This window comes from Dama dama, chromosome X (assembly GCF_033118175.1).
Source record: "Dama dama isolate Ldn47 chromosome X, ASM3311817v1, whole genome shotgun sequence".
NCBI classification, from domain to species: domain Eukaryota; kingdom Metazoa; phylum Chordata; class Mammalia; order Artiodactyla; family Cervidae; genus Dama; species Dama dama.
Window position 1 is genome coordinate 86,451,593 of NC_083714.1, and position 21,890 is coordinate 86,473,482.

General features: G+C 38.1%; 1 protein-coding gene across 2 annotated transcripts in view; it reads left to right on the top strand.

The window, feature by feature from the left end:
- The window catches only part of ZDHHC15 (zinc finger DHHC-type palmitoyltransferase 15), a 135,073-nt gene that overhangs the window by 82,404 nt on the left and 30,779 nt on the right, over window positions 1-21,890 (top strand). For both annotated transcript variants that reach the window (XM_061136366.1, XM_061136367.1), the window contains 3 exons: window positions 634-766; window positions 2,597-2,723; window positions 4,940-5,043. In XM_061136366.1, the coding sequence (XP_060992349.1) occupies window positions 634-766; window positions 2,597-2,723; window positions 4,940-5,043 (364 nt within the window). The remainder of the gene's footprint in view (window positions 1-633; window positions 767-2,596; window positions 2,724-4,939; window positions 5,044-21,890) is intronic.

Sequence of the window (21,890 nt, forward strand, 5' to 3'; positions counted from 1 at the left end):
TTACTATCTAAACAGCTGTTTCATAGGATGTAACATACCAGCACATTCAGCTATTTAAAAAACACATAAAATTTGCAGTAGTTTTAAGATCAGTTCATGACTTACAGGTAAAACATTTAAAAATACTACCTATGTATTTTAACTTCATACATATATCACTGTGACATTGTCAACATACATACATCCAAAGAAACATGACATATAAAGTATTCCAGAGTAAGCCACCTTGAGGGAAGAGGATGAACCATATGATATGACCTCAAGATCACCTCTAGCTAATCACTCATAATTTACAAACTAAATGGAGTACAAGCTTTAAGAAATTGCATACTAATTATGTCCTGAGCATACTCTTTTAACATTACTCTTTTCTAACTGACACATTATATACTCTATTTTACACTGAACTGTGCTTAAGCAAAGATCCATTTAGGCTGTGTAGGACAAAAGCATATCCATAATGTGGAATGGTCAACCACAGAAAGAACTGTTTTGTAAAAATTATACAAAATCTATTTTTAATTATAGCAGTCATTTTATATATATGAAAAAAGTACTAACCAATACAGAAAAACTACCCAAACCTTACAACTTTAATCCTTTGTTTCTGTTTGTTTATTATTTCTTTTCTAGGGGGAATTGCCTGGTGTTCGCTCTAAGTTCCATGTCCTTTTTCTCCTCTTTGTGGCCTGCATGTTTTTTGTCAGCCTTGTGATTCTCTTTGGTTACCATTGTTGGCTTGTCAGCAGAAACAAAACTACCTTAGGTAAGATTGGATATTAAGACTAGGGAAAAAAACATATGAATATATATCCCTGTGACTAGTGGATTGTTCCCAAGGAAGAGAAAAACTTCGAATGAAGCATTTCAGCTGCAATGACATTTCTTTGCCTCCAAACAGGGACAGATGTAAACACGTTTTACCAAACTGGAAAGCCATAGTAAATGAAACTTACAGACTAAAAAGAACATTAGTGAATAAAACCTCACATAAAAAGCGACCATTGCTTTTTATAGTTCATACTGGGTAATAGCTGGAGAAGGAAATGGCAACCTACTCCAGTATTCTTGCGCTGAGAATCCTATGAACAGAGGAACCTGGTGGGCTACAGTCCATGGGGTCACAAAGGGTCAGACATGACTGAGCGACTAACACACACACACTGGCTAATAAAGTATAGTCACTCAGTCCTGTCGGACTCTTTGCGACCCCATGGACTGTAGCCTACCAGGCTCCTCTGTCCATGGGATTTTCCAGGCAAGAGTACTGGAGTAAGTTGCCATTTCCTTCTCCAGGTAGCTCCCTAGATTTGCAGCTTAAAAATTTCTGAAAGGTGTTCACATAAGGGAGTGCAGGAAAGAATCAGCACAGAAAAGAACATCAGAAGGCAGAGGTCAAGGTCAACAAAGGTAGAAAAATCTCATTGAGCACTTCTAAAAACGTTCTGAGAGAGAATCCAAACCAACAAATCATTGAATATCTACAGTTATCAAGGAGCTGTGTAGGAACTGTGGGAATGAGATAAACACGTTGAACAAGTGAGTCTATAGAAAATGAGCACAAGAAATGAAAAATTTTCCATTACTCTATACTCTGGGCTGTTATTTGTAGAACTATATTTCTGATGGATCCGATACAACAGTTGTTTTCATGGTGAAACAAATATTTATACCGTATACAAATCAATGCATGAGGGTTAAGGAGAAAGTGTCTAAATGTTGAATGTTTAGCTAAGGTAAATTTGAGGAAAGTATAGTGTGAAAGCCACTATGTTTTTGGAATTTATTTGCTAATAATGACGACAGCTAAAAAGTATTTGCACTTATTTTCTAAACCAAATATATATATAGCACTTAGTTGCTAGGGTGGTAGATTAGCACATTTGGTTTGAAGATTAGCCACAATATAGAAAAGTACTAAAAGCTTCGTGATAACAGAATCTGAAAAAAGAACAAAAGGGAAATGTCTAGGTGCAGCCAGAGTCCAACAATGAAAATGTTTGCTTAATGGGATAAATGTGTATCTAAAAATAATGTGCACTAACATGGTCCAATTTCTATAGTCATTGAGGTGATTATAGTTCACTCATTGACATTTTTTCTGGAGTAAAACTCAGTTTCTTACATTGCAGGCTTCAGTGTGAACATCTTCATTTCTGAAATGTTTCACAACCAAATCAATGCCATTACTATCTCTTTATGTGTCATTATTTTGGCACCAGCTCTAAATATAGAGACCATTTGGCTGTTATTACAATTTAGATTCAAATAAAGCACTCAGATTTGGTTTTTCAGTCCTTACATGCAATACAAAATACATACTATTCCATTACTATTCATTGATTTCTTTCATCCTGTGTTTCTTCTGCCTTAAAAAAAGAGTGCCAATTCTCTGCACTTGATAAAAACTTGCTTTGTAGTAAAGTGATTATGCTAGTTTTTACTAAATAATTTAGCAAAAACTAAGAATGAGGGGCCTACGGTCCCACAGCAGAAAGACACCATAGAAACAAGTCACATTCATGGAGAACTGTAAAATTATAATAGTCCTGATTATTGCTCTCTTCTTTTCTTCAATTTCCCTGCCCTTCCCTAGAGGCCTTCTGTACTCCAGTGTTTATGAGTGGCCCAGAGAAAAATGGGTTCAACCTTGGCTTCATCAAAAATATCCAGCAAGTGTTTGGCGATAACAAGAAGTTCTGGTTAATACCTATTGGGTCTAGGTAGGTAATTATTACCAGTGAAAGAAGTTGATGTGGGACCATGACTTGAAGTGGCAATCTAATTTTGACTGTATTATGCAGCAGATATCTGTTCAATGTAAAACTCTATTTCCTGAGTTTTTCATTACTAGGTTAGTGAAAGTGAAAGTTGCTCAGTCATGTCTGACTCTTTGCGAGAGTCAATCCATGGAATTCTCCAGGCCAGAATACTGGAGTGGGTAGCCGTTCCCTTCTCCAGGGGATCTTCCCAACCCAGGAATCGAACCCAGGTCTCCCACATTGCAGGTAGATTCTTTACCAGCTGAGCCACCAGAGAAGATAAATCAGGAGGTGAGGGTGTGATGAAGTAAGCATTCTTATTCTTTGTTTGTGTGCAGTGTAAACTGGTACAAGTCATTTATAAGTGAATTTGGTAAACAACCGATTTTTTCTATATGTATTTGTATGTATTTTTAATCACAGTATACATACTATTTTGAATTTTATATTTTTCACTTAAAATACAGTGAACATTTCTCCTTATTGTGACATAGTCTTTATAACCATTACCTTTGACTATGTCATATTCCATCCAGTGGGAAAACTATATATGTGTATATAAATATATATATATATATATATATATATATATATATATATATATATCCCATGGACAGAGGAGCCTGGTGGGCTGCAGTCAATGGGGTCGCAAAAAGTTGGACATGACTGAGTGACTAAAGACACCAAACAACATATATATATATATATGTGTGTGTGTGTGTGTATATATATAAAAGGGATATATATATATATATATATATCCCATATTGTTAGATGTTTAGGTTGTGACCTAATTATTGGCTGGAAGTAATAGCATAATGGACATTTTTGTGTCTATCTCTAGCTTTAGCAAAATTCCCAGAAATGGAATTAGTAGAACAATAGACATGGAAATTCTTATGTTTTTTGATATATACAAATATAAAGAGAAAGGAAACAACAGAGGGAAAATATACCCCCAAATGCTTTTAGTGCTATGTGTAATATAGTCTTAGAAATTATTTCTCTTTTCTTCACTTTTCATAGTTTTGGATTAAAGTTTTTAATTTAAGTAAGAACAAACAAAGATTGATTTAGAGACTGTAGGTAATTCTTATAATTTCAGCAAGGATGAAGGGAAACCAATAAAGGAGAGGTGAGCTTGTGTCCTCTGAGTGACTTCAAGTACCAGATTAAACTACCATCAACAAACTAGCTCTGGCGCAAAGCTTATAGCCTTCTTTCAGTCCTCCTTTAGATCCATTCTTCAGACATCCATTTGTTCACTTATTTGAGGAAACTTTGCTGGTGATTGAGAAAAAATTCTCATGAAGAGAATTGTCCTAATAGTTCCACTGTACCAGTTAATATTTTACAGGTTCATTTATTTAAAAGCTGTGGTATATCCTACTGCCCTGGCTATAAATCACAAGATAAAAGTGTGTTAGTGCATTATGTTGATTGATAACTATTACCAGCAGTTATTTACACCCCACTCACACACATACATACACAAACACACACACAATCACTCCACCAAAGGGAAGTTTCAATGAGTCTTCTTTGAAATAAGGAACAAGAGCAAAAATCAAAGCCCACTCACTTATAATCAGTGTAGTTATATCCTCTGTCAAGAACTATCAATTCTGAGGTAGGATAATAGCCCCCCAGAATCTGCACTCTAAGAAATGCCTCACTCTGCTGCTTTCCCCCCAGCCCTTAATAACTTTTCTGTCATACAAGCCAAATAACAGGGCATTCAGGCATCATTATTATTTATCACCAATTAACAGCAGCTTATCTCCAGTGAATTCAGTGACTCTGAATCTGCTAATTTTTCTTGCAAATTTAGAGCCAAAGCAATAATATAATGGGGTATAAATTGGAATCATCATTAAATTATATTTATGAAACTTGCTATATGTGCATTTTGCTATACTGGGCATTGTGGGAAGCAAGTTAAACAGCTGCTTAAAAACAAAAAACAGTCAACACTGATTCAGACAAACGAGATATAGAAATTGAGAGCAATAGAGTAACTATATGATGCTATTATAAGAGCCCATTCCAGTTTGACTTTAGCCAATAAGCTAAAGGGTTTAAATATTTCTAAGAACCTTCCTCCTGCATCTAATAGGGTTATTACCTTCATAAAAAGTCTAGGCTGCAAGATCTCACTGCCTTCATTTTCCCACCAGCCCTGGTGATGGACACTCCTTCCCTATGAGGTCTATGAATGAATCACAGAACCCATTGCTAGCAAATGAAGAGCCCTGGGAAGAAAATGAGGATGACAACCGAGGTAAGTAGGTTGAGAAGGAAGTCTTTTCTCCACTCAGCAGACTAATAAAGACTATGTTAACACAACTAATGTAGTGTAGAGGGAAAATAGTGTACAGAAAGATTATGCAAGCATGTCAACCTCATAAGTGCCATTTGGATGGAGAAAGGCAAGTATAGCCAGATTTGTTTAGCAAATATAGGTGGTTTAGGTAGGATTAGATGACAGCTTGAAAGGTTTCTTGCCAGTTTGTGATATTATAACTTATAACCAATCAGATAGATCAGGAAACATAATAAACAGTGTTAAACATGTTTGTGAACAGTTCTGCCAGTGTAACTTGTAGTGCTTTTCTTGAACTGATGCAATCATTGGGCAACAACTCTACCCTGGTTCATGCACATTGGTTAAATTTTCTTTAAAATCTCATTCCCATTCTGCTTTAGAATTGTCTAATGCGTGAAAAAATAAATGATAGTATATATGAGCAAGGCTACACATCCATGTAGTATACTCTTCTAAAAGGCAGCCCTCAAAGGAAAAATAAACAGAACTTTACCCTCCACGTTTCTTCCATCAGATTATTGAGTCATCTTGAGATATTTTGGTGAAGAGCTAAAAGTTAAGTTCTCATGTCATGTATTCCGTTGCCACCTATTCTTTGTCTCTATGTGATATTATGCTTACTTCTGTGCCTCAACATTTCTTTTTGTTGTTAGTACCAGGCTGGTCCCAATAATGCAGTAACTGACAGAGATTTTGAGTGGGAACTTGTAGTAGTTATCACAAACTGTACCTGGAATGAATACAGCTGAATAAGGACCTGGAAAGGCATTGAGGTGGGGAGAAGAGGTGGGAAATAAGCCTTTCTAAATGTTTCCCCAGTTAGATATCTAGTTGTTTCTCTACCAGGAAGTCCAGTTTTAGAATAAGGCATTGTCACTAGGACAAAGTAAGACAAACGGTGCCAAATCTATAGATATAAAAGGAAGGAGCTCTTACCCAATTCAAAGAACTTATTAACACAAGCAACTCCTTTTACCTCCCCCTGCTGACTCTGATTCTTTTCCCTTGTAGGTTATTACAAAATACTGAGTATAGTACCCTGTGCTATACAGTAGGTAGATGCCAGCCTTATTTTAGTACAGAAGCATATGAGGTAAAGAAACACCTTTATGAAGTCAAGAGATTAAAGAGATTTCTCTGATGAGATTAATGTATATACTTGCATAGAAAAAAATCTGCAAATGAAAAGTGACAGATTGATGTATTGTTCTGAGAAGATTTTCTGTGGTGCTTATGACTTTTTATTAATTTTAACAATATAAATAATTCATGAACATATGAATGATTGAAGTAATAAAACATATATAGAATAAATCCCATTTGACTACTGCAGAAAATTCTGACTACTTCATCACTTATGACCCTAATTTTTCATCTTTTTTTAATTTAATTTTTATTTTATATTGGAGTATAGCTAATTTATGACTTCCCTCATAGCTCAGTCGGTAAAGAATCTGCCTGCAATGCGGGAGACCCGGGTTCGATTCCTGGGTCAGGAAGATCCCCTGGAGAAGGAAATGGCAACCCACTCCAGTATTCTTGCCTGGAAAATCCCATAGACAGAGGAGCCTGGTGGGCTACAGTCCATGGGGTTGCAAGAGTCAGACATGACTTAGCAACTAAACCACCACCACCATAGCTAATTTGCAGTGTTGTGTTACTTTCAGGTAACAGCAAAGTGATTCAGTTATACAAATAACATATATCAATTCTTTTTCAGATACTTTTCCCATATGGGTTATTACAGAATATTGAGTAGAGTTCCCTGTGCTATATAGTAGTTCCTCACTACTTATCTATTTTATATATGGTAGTTCAGTTCAGTTCAGTTCAGTCGCTCAGTCGTGTCCTACTCTTTGCAACCCCATGGACTGCAGCATGCCAGGCCTCGCTGTCCATCACCAACTCCCAGAGTTTACTCAAGCTCACGTCCATTGGGTTGGTGATCCCATCCAACCATCTCATCCTCTGTCATCACCTTCTCCTCCTGCCTTCAATCTTTCCCAGCATCAGGGTCTTTTCAAATGAGTCAGCTCTTGGCATCAGGAGGCCAAAGTATTGGAGTTTCAGCTTCAGCATCAGTTCTTCCAGTGAACATTCAGGACTGATTTCCTTTAGGATGGACTGGTTGGATCTCCTTGCAGTCCAAGGAACTCTCAAGAGTCTTCTCTAACACCACAGTAGTATGTGTATGTTAATCCCAAACTCCTAATTTAAACCTCCCTTCACCTTTCCCCTTTGGTAACCATCAGCTTGTTTTTTAAGTCTGTGAGTCTGTTGTGTAAATAAGTTGATTTTTATTATTTTTTAGATTGCACAAATAAATGATATCACTTGGTATTTGTCATTGTCTGACCTACTGCACTTAATATGATCATCTCTAGGTGCCATCTACGTCTCTGCAAATGGCATTATTTCATTCCTTTTATGTCTGAGTAATATTCCATTATATATATATCCCCTTATATATATATATATATATATATATATATATACACACACCACATCTTCTCTATTCATTCCTCTGTTAATGAATATTTAGGTTGCTTCCATGTCCTGGCTATTCTAAATATTAACAGTGCTGCTATGAACTTTGGGGTGGATGTATCTTTTCAAATTGTGATTTTCTCCAGATATATGCCCAGGAGTGGAATCGCTAGATCTTATGGTAACTCTACTTTTAGTTTATTTTTTTTTTAATTAGTTGGAGGCTAATTACTTTACAATATTGTAGTGGTTTTTGTCATACATTGACATGAATCATCCATGGATTTACATGTATTCCCCATCCCGATCCCCCCTCCCACCTCCCTCTCTACCCGATCCCTCTGGGTCTTCCCAGTGCACCAGGCCCGAGCACTTGTCTCATGCATCCAACCTGGGCTGGTGATCTGTTTCACCCTAGATAATATACATGTTTCGATGCTGTTCTCTCAAAACATCCCGTACTGTTCTCCACAGTGGCTGCACCAATTTACATTCCCACCAACAGTGTAGTTCCCTTTTCTTCACATCCTCTCTCCAGCATTTATTGTTTGTTGACTTTTTGATGATGACCATTCTGACTAGCGTGAGATGATACCTTATTGTAGTTTTGATCTACATTTGCCTAATAATTAGCAAGATTGAGCATTTTTTTCATGTACTTTTTGGCCATTTGTATGTCTTATTGGGAGAAATGTATATTTAGATCTTCTGACTATTTTCTGATTGGATTGTTTGTTTGTTTGGTATTGAGCTACACATGGTGTTTTTATACTTTTTAGATTAATCTGTTGTTGGTCGCTTCATATGCAAATATTTTCTCCTATTCTGTAGGTTGTCTTTTCATTTTCTTTATGGTTTCCTTTGCTGTGCAAAAGCTTTTAAGTTTAGTTAGGTCCAATTTGCTTATTTTTTGCTTTTATTTTTTTATTTTATTAATTTTTATTCAAGTATAGTATTGAACATTGCTTTACAATGTTGTGTTAGTTTCTACTGTACAACAAAGTGGATTTCCTTCCCATTTAGATCACCACACAGCACTGAGTAGAGTTCCCTGAGGTATATAGTATGTTCTCATTAGTTCTCTATTTTATACATAGTATCAATAGTGTCTATATGTCAATCTCAATTTCCCAATTCATCCCATCCCATCTCCCTCTTGGTGTCCATACCTTTATTCTCTACAACTGTGTCTCTACTTTTTGCAAATAAGGTCATCTGTACCATTTTTCTAGATTCCACATAATGCATTAATATATGATAAAGATGTGGTATGTATATACAATTAAATATTACTTGGCCATTTGTTTATTTTTGTTTTAATTTGAATATTCTAGGAGGTATATACAAAAAGATATTACTGAGATTTATGTCAAAGGGTGTTCTGCCTATGTTTTCTTCTGAGAATTTTATTGTATCTAGTCTTACATTTAGGTCTTTAATCCATTTTTAGTTTATTTTTGTGAATGGTGTTAGAGAATGCTTTAACTTCATTCTTTTATATGTAGCTGTTCAGTTTTTCCAGCACCACTTATTGACAAGAATTTCATTTCTCCATTGTATATTCTTTCCTCTTTGTCAGAGATTAATTGACTATAGGTGTGTGGGTTTATTTCTAGGCTTTCTATCCTGTTCCATTGATCTATATTACTATTTTCATGTCAGTATCATACTGTTTTGGTGACTGTAGCTTTATAATATAGTTTGAAATCAGGGAGCATGACTCTTCCAGTTCTGCTTTCCTTTTTCAAAATTTCTTTGTCTATTTGGGGTTTTTTGTGTTTCCATACAAATTGTGAACATTTTTGTTCTAGTTCTGTGAAAAATGCCATTGTTAATTTGATAGGGATTGCATTGAATCTGTAGATGGCTGGGGTATTGTAGTCATTTTGCCAATATTGATTCTTTCAGTCCAAGAACATGGTAAATCTTTCCATCTGTTTGTGTCTTCTTTTATTTATTTCATTAGTATCTTATAGTTTTCTAAATACAGGTCTTTTCCTTCCTTAGGTAAGTTTATTCCTAGGTATTTTATTCTTCTTGATGTGATGGTAAATGGGATTGTTTCCCTAATTTTTCTTTGTGATCTTTCCTTCTCAGTGTATAGAAATGCAGCATATTTCTGCCTATTAATTTTGTATCCTGCAAACTTTACAGAACTCATTGATGAGTTCTAGTAGTTTTCTGGTGGTGCATTTAGGATGTTATATTCATATTATCATGTCGTCTGCAAACAGTGGCAGTTTTACTTCTTCCTTTCTAATTTGGATTCCTTTTCTTTCTTTTCTTCTCTGATTGTTGTGGCTGGAACTTCCAAAATTATGTTGAATAAAAGTGGCAAGAATGAGTATCTTTTCTTATTTCTCATCTTTAGAGGAAATGCTTTCAGCTTTTCACCACTGAGTATGTAAGCTGTGGTTTTGTCATATATGACCTTTATTAGACTGAGGTAGGTACCCTCTAGAGTTTTTGTCATAACTGGGTGTTCACTTTTGTCAGAAGCTTTTTCTGCATCTATTGAGATGATCATATCGTTTTTATTCTTCAATTTGTTCATGTAGTATATCACACCGATTTACAAATGTTGAAAAATCCTTGCACCCCTGGGACAAGTCCCTTTTGATCATGGTGTATGATCATTATATTTTATTGTTGGATTCAGTTTGCCAGTGTTTTGTTGAGAATTTTTGCCTCTATATTCATCAGTGATTTTGGCCTATAATTTTTGTGTGTGATATCTTTATCTAGTTTTAGTGTCAGAGTGATGGTGGCCTCATAGAGTGTGTTTGGGACTGTTCCTTCTGCTGTTGTTTTTTGAAATAGTTTCAGAAGGATAGGTAGTAACTCTTCTGACTGTTTGATAGTATGTGTCTGTGAAGCCATCTGGTCCTGGGTTCTTGTTTATTGGAAGTTTTTTAATCAGTTTCAATTTCAGTACTTGTGATTGGTCTGTTCATATTTTCTGTTTTTTTCCCCTGATTCAGTCTTGAGGGGTTGTACATTTCTAAGAATTTGTCCCTCTCTTATAGGTTGTCCATTTTATTGGCATATAGTTGCTTGTAATAGTCTCCTATGATCCGTTCTATTTCTCTGGCACTGGATGTAACTTCTTTTTCATTTCTCATTTTATTGATTTGTGTCCTCTTCCTTTTTTCTTTTAATTGTTTAGCTAAAGGTTTATCAATTTTGTTTATCTTTCCAAAGAACCAGCTTTTTGTTTCATTCACATTTGCTATTTTTTCCATTAGTATTTTGTTTATTTTTGACCTTTATCATGTCTTTCCTTCTACTAATTTTGGGGTTTTTTGTTCTTCTTTTCTCTCATTGCTTTATGTATAAGTTTAGGTTGCTTATTTGAGATTTCTTTTTTCCCGAGGTAAGATTATATTGCTATAAGCTTTCCTCTTAGAACTGCTTTTGCTGTGTCCCATAGGTTTTGGGTTTTTTGTCCGTTTATTCATTTCTTGACTGTGTCATGTGGCATGCAGGATCTTAGTTTCCCATCCAGGGATCAAACCTATGCCCTCTGCAATGTAAATATGGAGTCTTAACCACTAGACTACCAGGGAAGTCCCTGTGTCCCATAGGTTTTGGACCATCATGTTTATGTTTTGATTTGTCTCTAGATATTTTTTGATGTCCTCTTTGATTTCTTCAGTGATCAATTGACTGTTTAGTAACATATTGTTTAGCCTCCACATGTTTGTGTTTTTTACATTTTTTTCTTGTAGTTTATTTCTAATCTCAGAGTGTTATTCTCAGAAAAGATATTTGATGTGATTTCAGTTTTATCAAATTTACCACTGCTTGCTTTGTGCGCCAGCACATGATCTATCCTGGAGAATATTCCATGTGCACTTGAGAAGAATGTGTATTCTGCTGCTTTGAATGAATTTGATATTTAAAGAACATTTCATTCAAAGCAGCAGAATGAAACCATCCAGTTTAACATGTCATTTAAGGCACATTAAATGACCTCTGTTTCCTTATTGATTTTCTGTCTGGATGATCTGTCTATTGATGTAAACGGGGTATTAAAGTCCCCCACTATTATTGTCTTACTGTAGATTTCTCCTTTTATGGCTGTTAGCATTTGCCTTATATATTGAGGTGTTCCTGTGTGGAGTACATATATATTTACAATTGCTATACCTTCTTCATGGATTGAACCCTTGATCATTATGTAGTGTCCTTCTTTGTCTCACATAACAGTGTATTTTAAAGTCTATTTTGTCTGATATGAGTATTACTACTCCAGCTTTCTTCTGATTTTCATTTGCATGGAGTACCTTTTTCTATCCCCTTACTTTCAGTCTGTATGTGTCCCTGGATCTGAAGTGGGTCTCTTGTAGATACAGCATATATGTGGGTCTTGCTTTTGTATCCATTTAGTCAGTCTATGTCCTTTGGTTGAAGCATTTAATCCATTTACATTTAAGGTAATGATCTATATTTTCATTCTTATTGCCATTTTCTTAATTATTTTGGATTTGTCTTATATGTATTTTTCTTCCTGTCCTCTTTTGTTCTCTTCTCTTGTGATTTGATGACTATCCATCAACTATTTCATTAACTATCCATGAGTATCCATCAACCTGGTTTGAAAATTCAGTAGGTCAGGATCAAGACTTAGGGTACATAATAATTATGTACAACTGATTCCAGTTATTCTATATCAATGTATTGGCTGTGACAAGAATGACATTTTAAAAGAATCCAGCAGAAAAGAACCAAGCTTTCCTTAACTCACCAAAATTGCTTTCTAAGTCCAGCTAAAGAGAGTGAAAATCATCTCTTTAATTTTTATAATTTAATATTCTAGGTGTGATATTTTTATCAAGTAAAAATCTTCATATGAAAAACAAAATTTGCTTGAATTTGCTAATACAGCTTTCCAGTGGTAATGATAACCAGAGCTCAGAAGTATTATATTCCTTGTCAAATGCTGGACACAGGAAAATATTGACTTCATACTCTAGCATATTATATATAGCCTTATTTCCAACTCCTTTGAGTAAAAATTTTTGTATGAGATCATTAGTTACTGCTCAAGTTAGAAGAAGTTTCTGATTTATTTTCAGTCTGGTAGTTTATGCTGCTGTGATAAAAACACATTTGTGAAAAGAGCAGAATAAATAAGCTAGTATTATTTGAGAGCATATTAAGTGTGAGACATTGAACCCTTAAGGGTGATAATGCATTTTTGTCTCTGAACTCAATCGTCTTGAATTTATTTGGGGGAGATGAGATACATACAATGGAGAAGCTGTCCGAGTCACAAAAACAAGACCTGTTTTTGTCACAGTCAGCAAAAACAAGACCTGGAGCTGACTGTGGCTCAGATTATCAACTTCTCATAGCAAAATTCAGGATTAAACTAAAGAAAACCAGGAAGAACACTAGGCCAGCCAGGTATGACCTAAATCAAATCCCATATGAATTTGCAGTAGAGGTAACAAATAGATTCAAGGGACTATATCTAGTTAACAGTGTGCCTGAAGAACTAGGGACAGAGGTCCGTACTACTGTACAGAAGGCAGCAAACAAAATCATCCCAAAGGGAAAGGAAAGCAAGAAGGTAAAATGGTTATCTGAGGAGGCTTTACAAATAGCTGAATGAAGAGAAGTGAAAAGCAAGGGAGAGAGGGAAGATACATCCAGTTAAATGCAGAGTTTCAAAGAATAGCTGGAAGAGACAAGAAGGTCTTCTTCAATGAACAGGATAAAAGGATAACAGGTTTAAAGAATAAAAATAGTAGAGACCTAGTAGAGAAGAGATCAAGATGAGATGAAAAGAATACATGAAAGAACTGTATAAAAAACTATCTTAATGAACCGGATTACTATGGTGGTGTGGTTAGTCACACAGAGCCAGACATTGTGGAGTGCAAAGTGAAGAGGGTCTTAAGAAGGCCTGCAGTTAATAAAGCTACTGGATGCAATGAAGTTCCAGCAGAACTATTCAAATCCCTAAAGGAGGATGCCATCAAGATTTGCATTCATTGTGTCAGCAAATCTAGAAGACCCATCAGTGGCTACAGGACTGGAAAGGGTCAATCCTCATCCCAATTCCCAAGAAGGGTAGTACCAAAGAATATGCCAACCATTGGACAACCATACTCATCTCCCATGCTACTGAGATCATGCTTAAAATCTTTCATGCTAAGCTTCAGCATTATGCAAGCTAAGAACTTCCAGATGTCCAAGCTGGGTTTAGAAAAGGAAGAGGACCTAGAGATCAACTTGCCAACATTCACTGGATTATAGAGAAAGCAAGGGAATTTCAGAAAAAAACATCTATCTCTGTTTCATCAACTATGCTAAAATCTTTGACTATGTGGATCATGACAAATTGTGGAAAGCTCTTAGAGAGATGGAAATACCAGACCATCTTACCTGTCTCCTGAGAAACCTGTATGTGGGTCAAGGAGCAACAGTTAGAACCCTGTATTGAACAACTGACTGGTTCAAGATTGAGAAAGGAGTACGACAGGGCTGTCTGCTATCACCCTGTTTGTTTAACCTATACACTGAGCACATCATGAGAAATGCTGGGCTGGATGAGTTACAAGTTGGAATCAAGACAGGCAGGAGAAACATCAACAACCTCAGATATGCAGATGATACCACTCTAATGGGGGAAAGTGAAGAGGAACTAAAAGAGCCTCTTTATGAGGGTGAAGGAGGAGAGTGAAAGAGCTGACTTAAGACTAAATATTAAAAAAAAATCACGACATCCAGCCCCATTACTACATGGCAAATAGAAGGGGAAAAGGTGGAAGCAGTGACAGATTTCCTCTTCTTGGGCTCCAAAATCACTGTGGATGGTGGCTGCAGCCCTGAAATCAGATGATTGCTTCTTGGCAGGAAAGCAATGACAAACCTAGACAGTGTGTTGAAAAGCAGAAACATTACACTGCCGACAAAGGTTCATATAGTCAAAGCTATGGTGTTCCCAGTGGTCACATACAGTTATGAGAGCTGGACCATAAAGAAGGCAGAACACCAAAGAATTGATGCCTTCAAACTGTGGTGCTGGAGAAGATTCCCGAAAGTCCCTTGGACAGCAAGAACAAACCAGTCAATCTTAAGGAAGATCAACCCTGAATATTCACTGGAAGGAAGTATGCTGAAGTGTGAGAACTTCTTTGATATAATTGTTCTCCAGTTTGTGGGTCGTCTGCTCCGTGGTTCTATGGTCGGACTAAGGGTGACCTCCTCCAAGAGGATTTATGCCACACACAGTGCCTCCCAGGTCTGGTGTGGCCAGAGCCCGTGCCTTGCAGAAGGCCACTGCTGACCCATGCCTCCAGAGGAGACACTCAAACATTCAAAGGCAGGTCCAGCTCAGTTTCTTGTGGGGTCTCTGGGTCATGATGTGCACAAGGTTTTGAGCCCGCCGAGCATCTCTGGCAGAGATGGGGCTTGATTCTAAATGTGATTTTGCCCCTCCTAGTGTCTTGTTGGAGCTTCTCCTTTGCTCTTGGATGTGGAGTATCTCTTTTTGGTGGGGTCCAACATTCTCCTGTTGATGGTTGTTCAGCAGCGAGTTGCAGTTTTGGAGTTCTCACAGGAGAAGATAAGCGCACATCCTACTCTGCCATCTTTTTGAGCCATGCCAGGTAGAGCCACCCAAGATGGACAGGTCATTGTGGAGAGTTCTAACTTAACGTGGTCCACTGGAGAAGGGAATGGCAAACCACTTCAGTATTCTTGCCTTGAGAACACCATGAACAGTATAAAAAGACAAAATGATATGACACTGAAAAACGAACTCCCCAGATTGGTAGGTTCCCAATAAGTTACTGGAAAACCGGGAAGAAATAGCTCCAAAAAGGATGAAGAGGCAGAGCCAAAGCAAAAAACAGCGCCCAGATGTCGAGGGGACTGCTGATGGAAGTAAATTCCGATGCTGTATAGAATAATATTTCATAGGAACCTGAAATGATAGGTCCACGAATCAAGGTAAATTGGAAGTGGTCAAACAGGAGATGGCAAGAGTGAATATTGACATTTTAAAATCAGTGAACTGAAATGGAACAGAATGGGTGAATGTTTTTATAAATATATTTATTTTTTAATTGAAGGATAATTGCTTTACACAATTTTGTTATTTTCTGTCAAACATCAACATGTATCAGCCATAGGTATACATATGTCCCTTCCCTCCTGAACCTCCCTCCCATCTCCCTCGCCATCCAACCCTTCTAGGTTGATACAGAGCCCCTGTTTAATTCCCTGAGTTCAGTTCAGTTCAGTTCAGTCACTCAGTTGTGTCTAACTCTTTGTGACCCCATCGACCGCAGCATGCTAAGTTTACTTGTCCATCACCAACTCCTGGAGTTTACCCAAATTCATGTCAATCGAGTCGGTGATGCCATCCAACCATCTCATCCTCTGTCGTCCCCTTCTCCTCCCACCTTCAATCTTTCCCAGCATCAGGGTCTTTTCAAAATGAGTCACTTCTTTGCATTAGGTGGCCAAAGTATTGCAGTTTACCTTCAGCATCAGTCCTTCCAATGAATATCCAGGACTTATTTCCTTTAGAATGGGCTGGTTGGATCTCCTTGCAGTCCAAGGGACTCCCAAGAGTCCTCCAACACCGCAGTTCAAAAGCAGCAATTCTTTGACACTCAGCTTTCTTTATAGTCGAACTCTCACATCCATACATGACCACTGGAAAAACCATAACCTTGACTAGATGGAGCTTTGTTGGCAAAGTAATGTCTCTGATTTTTAATATGCTATCTAGGTTGGTCATAACTTTCCTTCCAATGAGTAAGTGTCTTTTAATTTCATGGCTGCAGTCACCATCTTCAGTGATTTTGGAGCCTCGCCAAACATAAAGTCTACCACTCTTTCCACTGTTTCCCCATCTATCTGCCATGAAGTGATGGGACCAGATGCCATGATCTTAGTTTTCAGAGTGTTGAGCTTTAAGCCAACTTTTCAACTCTCCTCTTTCACCTTCATCAAGAGGCTCTTCAGTTCCTCTTCACTTTCTGCCATAAAGGGTGGTGTCATCTGCATATCTGAGGTTATTGATATGTCTCCCAGCAATCTTGATTCCAGCTTGTGCTTCCTCCAGTCCAGCATTTCTCATGATGTACTCTGCATAGAAGTTAAATAAGCAGGGTGACAGTATACAGCTTTGATGTACTCCTTTCCCAATTTGGAACCAGTCTGTTGTTCCATGTCCAGTTCTAACTGTTGCTTCCTGACCTGCATACAGGCTTCTCAAGAGGCAGGTCAGGTGATCTGGTATGCCCATTTCTTTCAGAATGTTCCACAGTTTCTTGTGATCCACACAGTCAAAGGCTTTGGCATAGTCAATAAAGCAGAAATAGATGTTTTTCTGGAACTCTCTTGCTTTTTCAATGATCCATCAGATGTTGGCAATTTGATCTCTGGTTCCTATGCCTTTTCTAACACCAGCTTGAACATTTGGAAGTTCACGGTTCACATATTGCTGAAGCCTGGCATATTGAGTGCAGCACTTTCACAGCGTCAACTTTCAGGATTTGAAATAGCTCAACTGGAATTCCATCACCTCCACTAGAAAATTTGGAAAACTCAGCAGTGGCCATAGGAGTGGAAAAGGTCCATTTTCATTCCAATCCCAAAGAAAGGCAATCTCAAAGAATGCTCAAACTACCACACAATTGCACTCATCTCACAGGCTAGTAAAGTAATGCTTAAAATTCTCCAAGCCAGGCTTCAGCAATACGTGAACCGAGAACTTCCAGATGTTCAAGCTGGTTTTAGAAAAGGCAGAGGAACCAGAGATCAAATTGCCAATATCCGCTGGATCATCAAAAAAGCAAGAGAGTTCCAGAGAAACATCTATTTCTGCTTTACTGACCATGCCAAAGCCTTCGACTGTATGGATCACAATAAACTGTGGAAAATTCTGAAAGAGATGGGAATAGCAGACCACCTGACCTGCCTCTTGAGAAACCTGTATGCAGGTCAGGAAGCAACAGTTAGAACTGGACATTGAACAACAGACTAGTTCCAAATAGGAAAAGGAGTATGTCAAGGCTGTATATTGTCACCCTGCTTATTTAACTTCTATGCAGAGTACATCATGAGAAACTCTGGGCTGGAAGAAGCACAAGCTGGAATTAAGATTCCTGGGAGACATATCAATAACCTCAGATATGCAGATGACACCACCCTTATGGCAGAAAGTGAAGAGGAGCTAAAAAGCTTCTTGATGAAAGTGAAAGAGGAGAGTGAAAAAGTTGGCTTAAAGCTCAACATGCAGAAAATTAAGATCATGGCATCTGGTCCCAGCACCTCATGTGAAATAGATGGGGAGACAGTGGAAACAGTGTTGGACTTTATTTTTGCGGGCTCCAAAATCACTGCAGATGGTGATTTCAGCCATGAAATTAAAAGATGCTTGCTCCTTGGAAGGAAAGTTATGACCAACCTAGATAGCATATTAAAAATCAGAGACATTACTTTGCCAACAAAGGTCCGTCTGGTCAAGGCTATGGTTTTTCCAGTGGTCATGTATGGATGTGAGAGTTCGACTGTGAAGAAAGCTGAGTGCTGAAAAATTGATGGTTTTGAACTGTAGTGTTGGAGAAGAATCTTGAGAGTCCCTTGGACTGCAAGGAAATCCAACCAGTCCATCCTGATGGAGATAAGTCCTGGGTGTTCATTGGAAGGACTGATGCTGAATCTGAAACTCCAATACTTTGGCCACCTGATGATGCAAAGAGCTGACTCATTGGAAAAGACCCTGATGCTGGGAGGGATTGGGGGCAGGAGGAGAAGGGGACAACAGAGGATGAGATGGCTGGATGACATCACCGACTCAATGGGCATGAGTTTGAGTAAACTCCAGGAGTTGGTGATGGACAAGGAGACCTGGCGTGCTGCGATTCATGGGGTCGCAGAGATTCAGACATGACTGAGCGACTGAGCTGAACTGAACTAAAGGTGGCACTTGGAGAAGGGAATGGCAACCCAATCCAGTACTCTTGCCTGGAAAATCCCACGGACGGAGGAGCCTGGTAAGCTGCTGTGCATGGGGTTGCTAAGAGTCAGACATGACTGAGCGGCTTCACTTTCACTTTTCACTTTCATGCATTGGAGAAGGAAATGGCAACCCACTCCAGTGTTATTGCCTGGAAAATTCCAGGGATGGGGGAGCCTTGTGGGCTGCCGTCTATGGGGTCGCACAGAGTCGGACACAACTGAAGCGACTTAACAGCAGTAGCAGCAAGGTGGCACTAGAGGTAAAGAACACACCTACCAATGCAGGAGACATAAGAGACATGGGTTTGATCCCTAGCTTGGGAAGATTCCCTGGAGGAGGGCATGGAAACCCACTCCAGTATTCTTGCCTTGGGAATTCCATGGACAGAAGAGCCTGGTGGTCTACAGTCCATAGAGTCACACAGAGTTGGACATGACTGAAGCAACTAAACACGCACACAAACGCAACATTCAAATGAATTCAGGTGGACAAGGAAATGAATGGAAAAGAGATATTCAGAGGGTAAATAATAAAACCTTTGAGGACACTCATAATTCAGAGAAGAACCTTACAAAAATACAGTGAATGAGAGAGTATTGCCCTATTTTACAGATGAAAAAGTTGAAGCTAGGGAGGTAAAGTCACTTATGTAAGGCAATTAAGCGGTCATAACTCAACCTATGTTCTTGGAGACGCCACATTATGTTCATTTCCCTACTCTGCCCAATCTCTCAAAATCAATGGGTATGAAAAAGAATACATATTCTCTTGTGGTCACTTCCCATAGTAACAAAGGTTTATGTGGGAACATAGGGTTTTAAAGGAAGGGAGGAGATCTAGGATGAGGCAGGAAGAGAAACAGCTGGGCCAGCATACACTAAGACAAAAATGACATCATTCTTGGTTCAAGTAAACATTTATTGAATAACGGTAAAATCACTACAGCATAGGCAGCAAGAGCAGGTAGGGGTAGTAAAAGCAGTATATGTGTAGATGGGAGAAGAAGAAAGTAAATTCTTTTCCTACATTCTGCATTTGTCTTCTATTATGCAGAGCCTGATTTTTTGAAGTATCTGCATTCTTTCAATTTAGTCCTCACCTGGCAATGACCCTTTGCAGCCTTAACTTAATCTCCTATGGGAATGAAACTATGGAGGAAGATGATATTTGAGTTTCCTAGCTCAAGTTTCAATGTCTGCAAGCCTGATTTTAATTCAAATGATTGTAGGAAGGAATTGCTCTGGCCAAATCAAGTGTGGATTGCAATGGTAAATAGTAAAAGAAACACATCTAGCAGAATACTAAAAGCCAGTGTCTGAAAAGGTACACTGCCAATTGATACCTAAAAAGTTCTGAGACAGTCAACCATCAGAAAGAAACCTCAAGGCAAATAGTGCATTGAAGTTCCAGAATTGCCTTTTACATTGATCAATTGCTTTCTTGATAGAACTGTATAGGTAAGATGAGATGTATGCTCAAGCACTTGCTGCCTCTTTTTCTCTTTGGAGCTGTTTGACAAACATGAGTAATTCTCTGTATATCCTTCACTGAAGAGGTGGGTCAATACAACTGCTTTCTGTTCAGACTTACAGGCAAGAATACCCTAGGTCTGGGATTCCAAATAAGACAGAATGCTGTGCCCACCATAGACACATGATTCCAAAGACAGACATTAGCAGAGCCACTTTTTATTGTTCCACTCTTCCTGGAAGAAAGCAGATTTGTCTTTGGAATCTGCCTGGTTAATTTAGTGGAATGAGAAGTTGCCATCCTACTGTTCAGTAGGATGTCCTCTATTTTCTGGGACCCAGACCTTACACTTATGAGAGCACTATGAAGGCACATTAAGTTCATAAAAGAGAGCTGTAAGGGAATGTAAGGGACAACCACTGTCAACTTTTTTTTAATCTCAAAGTGCCAAGTACATTATTATGTAGGGAATGTAAAGAAAGTGATTATCTGTACATTAAGCAAGCTGATTCAGAGTATACTTTGCTCCTTAAATGATCAAACAGATGTTGGCAATTTGATCTCTGGTTATTCTGCCTTTTCTAAACCCAGCTTGAACATCTGGAAGTTCTCAGTACACATACTATTTAAGCCTGGCTTGGAGAATTTTGAGCATTACTTTGCTAGAGTGTGAGATGAGTGCAATTGTGCAGTAGTTGGAACATTCCTTAACATTGCATTTCTTTGGGATTGGAGTGAAAACTGATCTTTCCCAGTCCTGTGGTCACTGCAGAGTTTTCCAAATTTGCTGGCATATTGAGTGCAGCACTGTAACACCATCATCTTTTAGGATTTGAAATAACTCAACTGGAATTCCATCACCTCCACTAGCTTTGTTCTTAGTGATGCTTCCTAAGGCCCACTACTTCGCATTCCAGGATATCTGGCTCTAGGTGAGTGATCACACCATCATGGTTATCTGGATCACGAAGATCTTTTTTATACAGTTCTTCTGTGTATTTTTCCCACTTCTTCTTAATATCTTCTGCTTCTGTTAGGTCCATACCATTTCTGTCCTTTATTGAGCCCACCTTTGCATGAAATGTTCCCTTGGTATCTCTAATTTTCTAGAAGAGATCTCTAGTCTTTACCATTCTATTGTTTTCCTCTATTTCTTTGCATTAATCACTTAGGAAGGTTTTCTTATCTCTCCTTGCTATTCTTTAGAATTCTGCATTCAAATGGGTATATCTTTCCTTTTCTGCTTTGCCTTTCACTTCTCTTCTTTTCTCAGCTATTTGTAAGACCTTCTCAGACAACCATTTTGCCTCTTATTGTTTCTTTTTCCTGAGGATGGTCTTGATCACTGCCTCCTATACAATGTCATGAATCTCTGTCCAAAGTTCTTCAGGCATTCTGTCTATCAGATCAAATCCCTTGAATCTATTTGTCACTTCCACTGTATAATCATAAGGGACTTTATTTAGGTCATAACTGAATGGTCTAGTGGTTTTCCCTACTTTCTTTGATTTAAGTCTGAATTTTGCAATAAGGACTTCATGATCTGAGCCACAGTCAGCTCCCAGTCTTGTTTTTGCTGACTGTATAGAACTTTTCCATCTTTGCCTGCAAAGAATGAAATCAATATGATTTTGCTATTGACCATCTGATGATGGCCATGTGTAGAGTCTTCTCTTGTGTTGTTGGAAGAGGGTGTTTGCTATGACCAGTGCATTCTCTTGGCAAAACTCTGTTAAATTTTGCTCTGCTTCATTTTGTACTCCAAGGCCAAACTTGCCTGTTACTCCAAGTATCTCTTTACTCCATATTTTTGCATTCCAGTCCCCTTTGATGAAAAGGACATCTTCTTTGGTGTTAA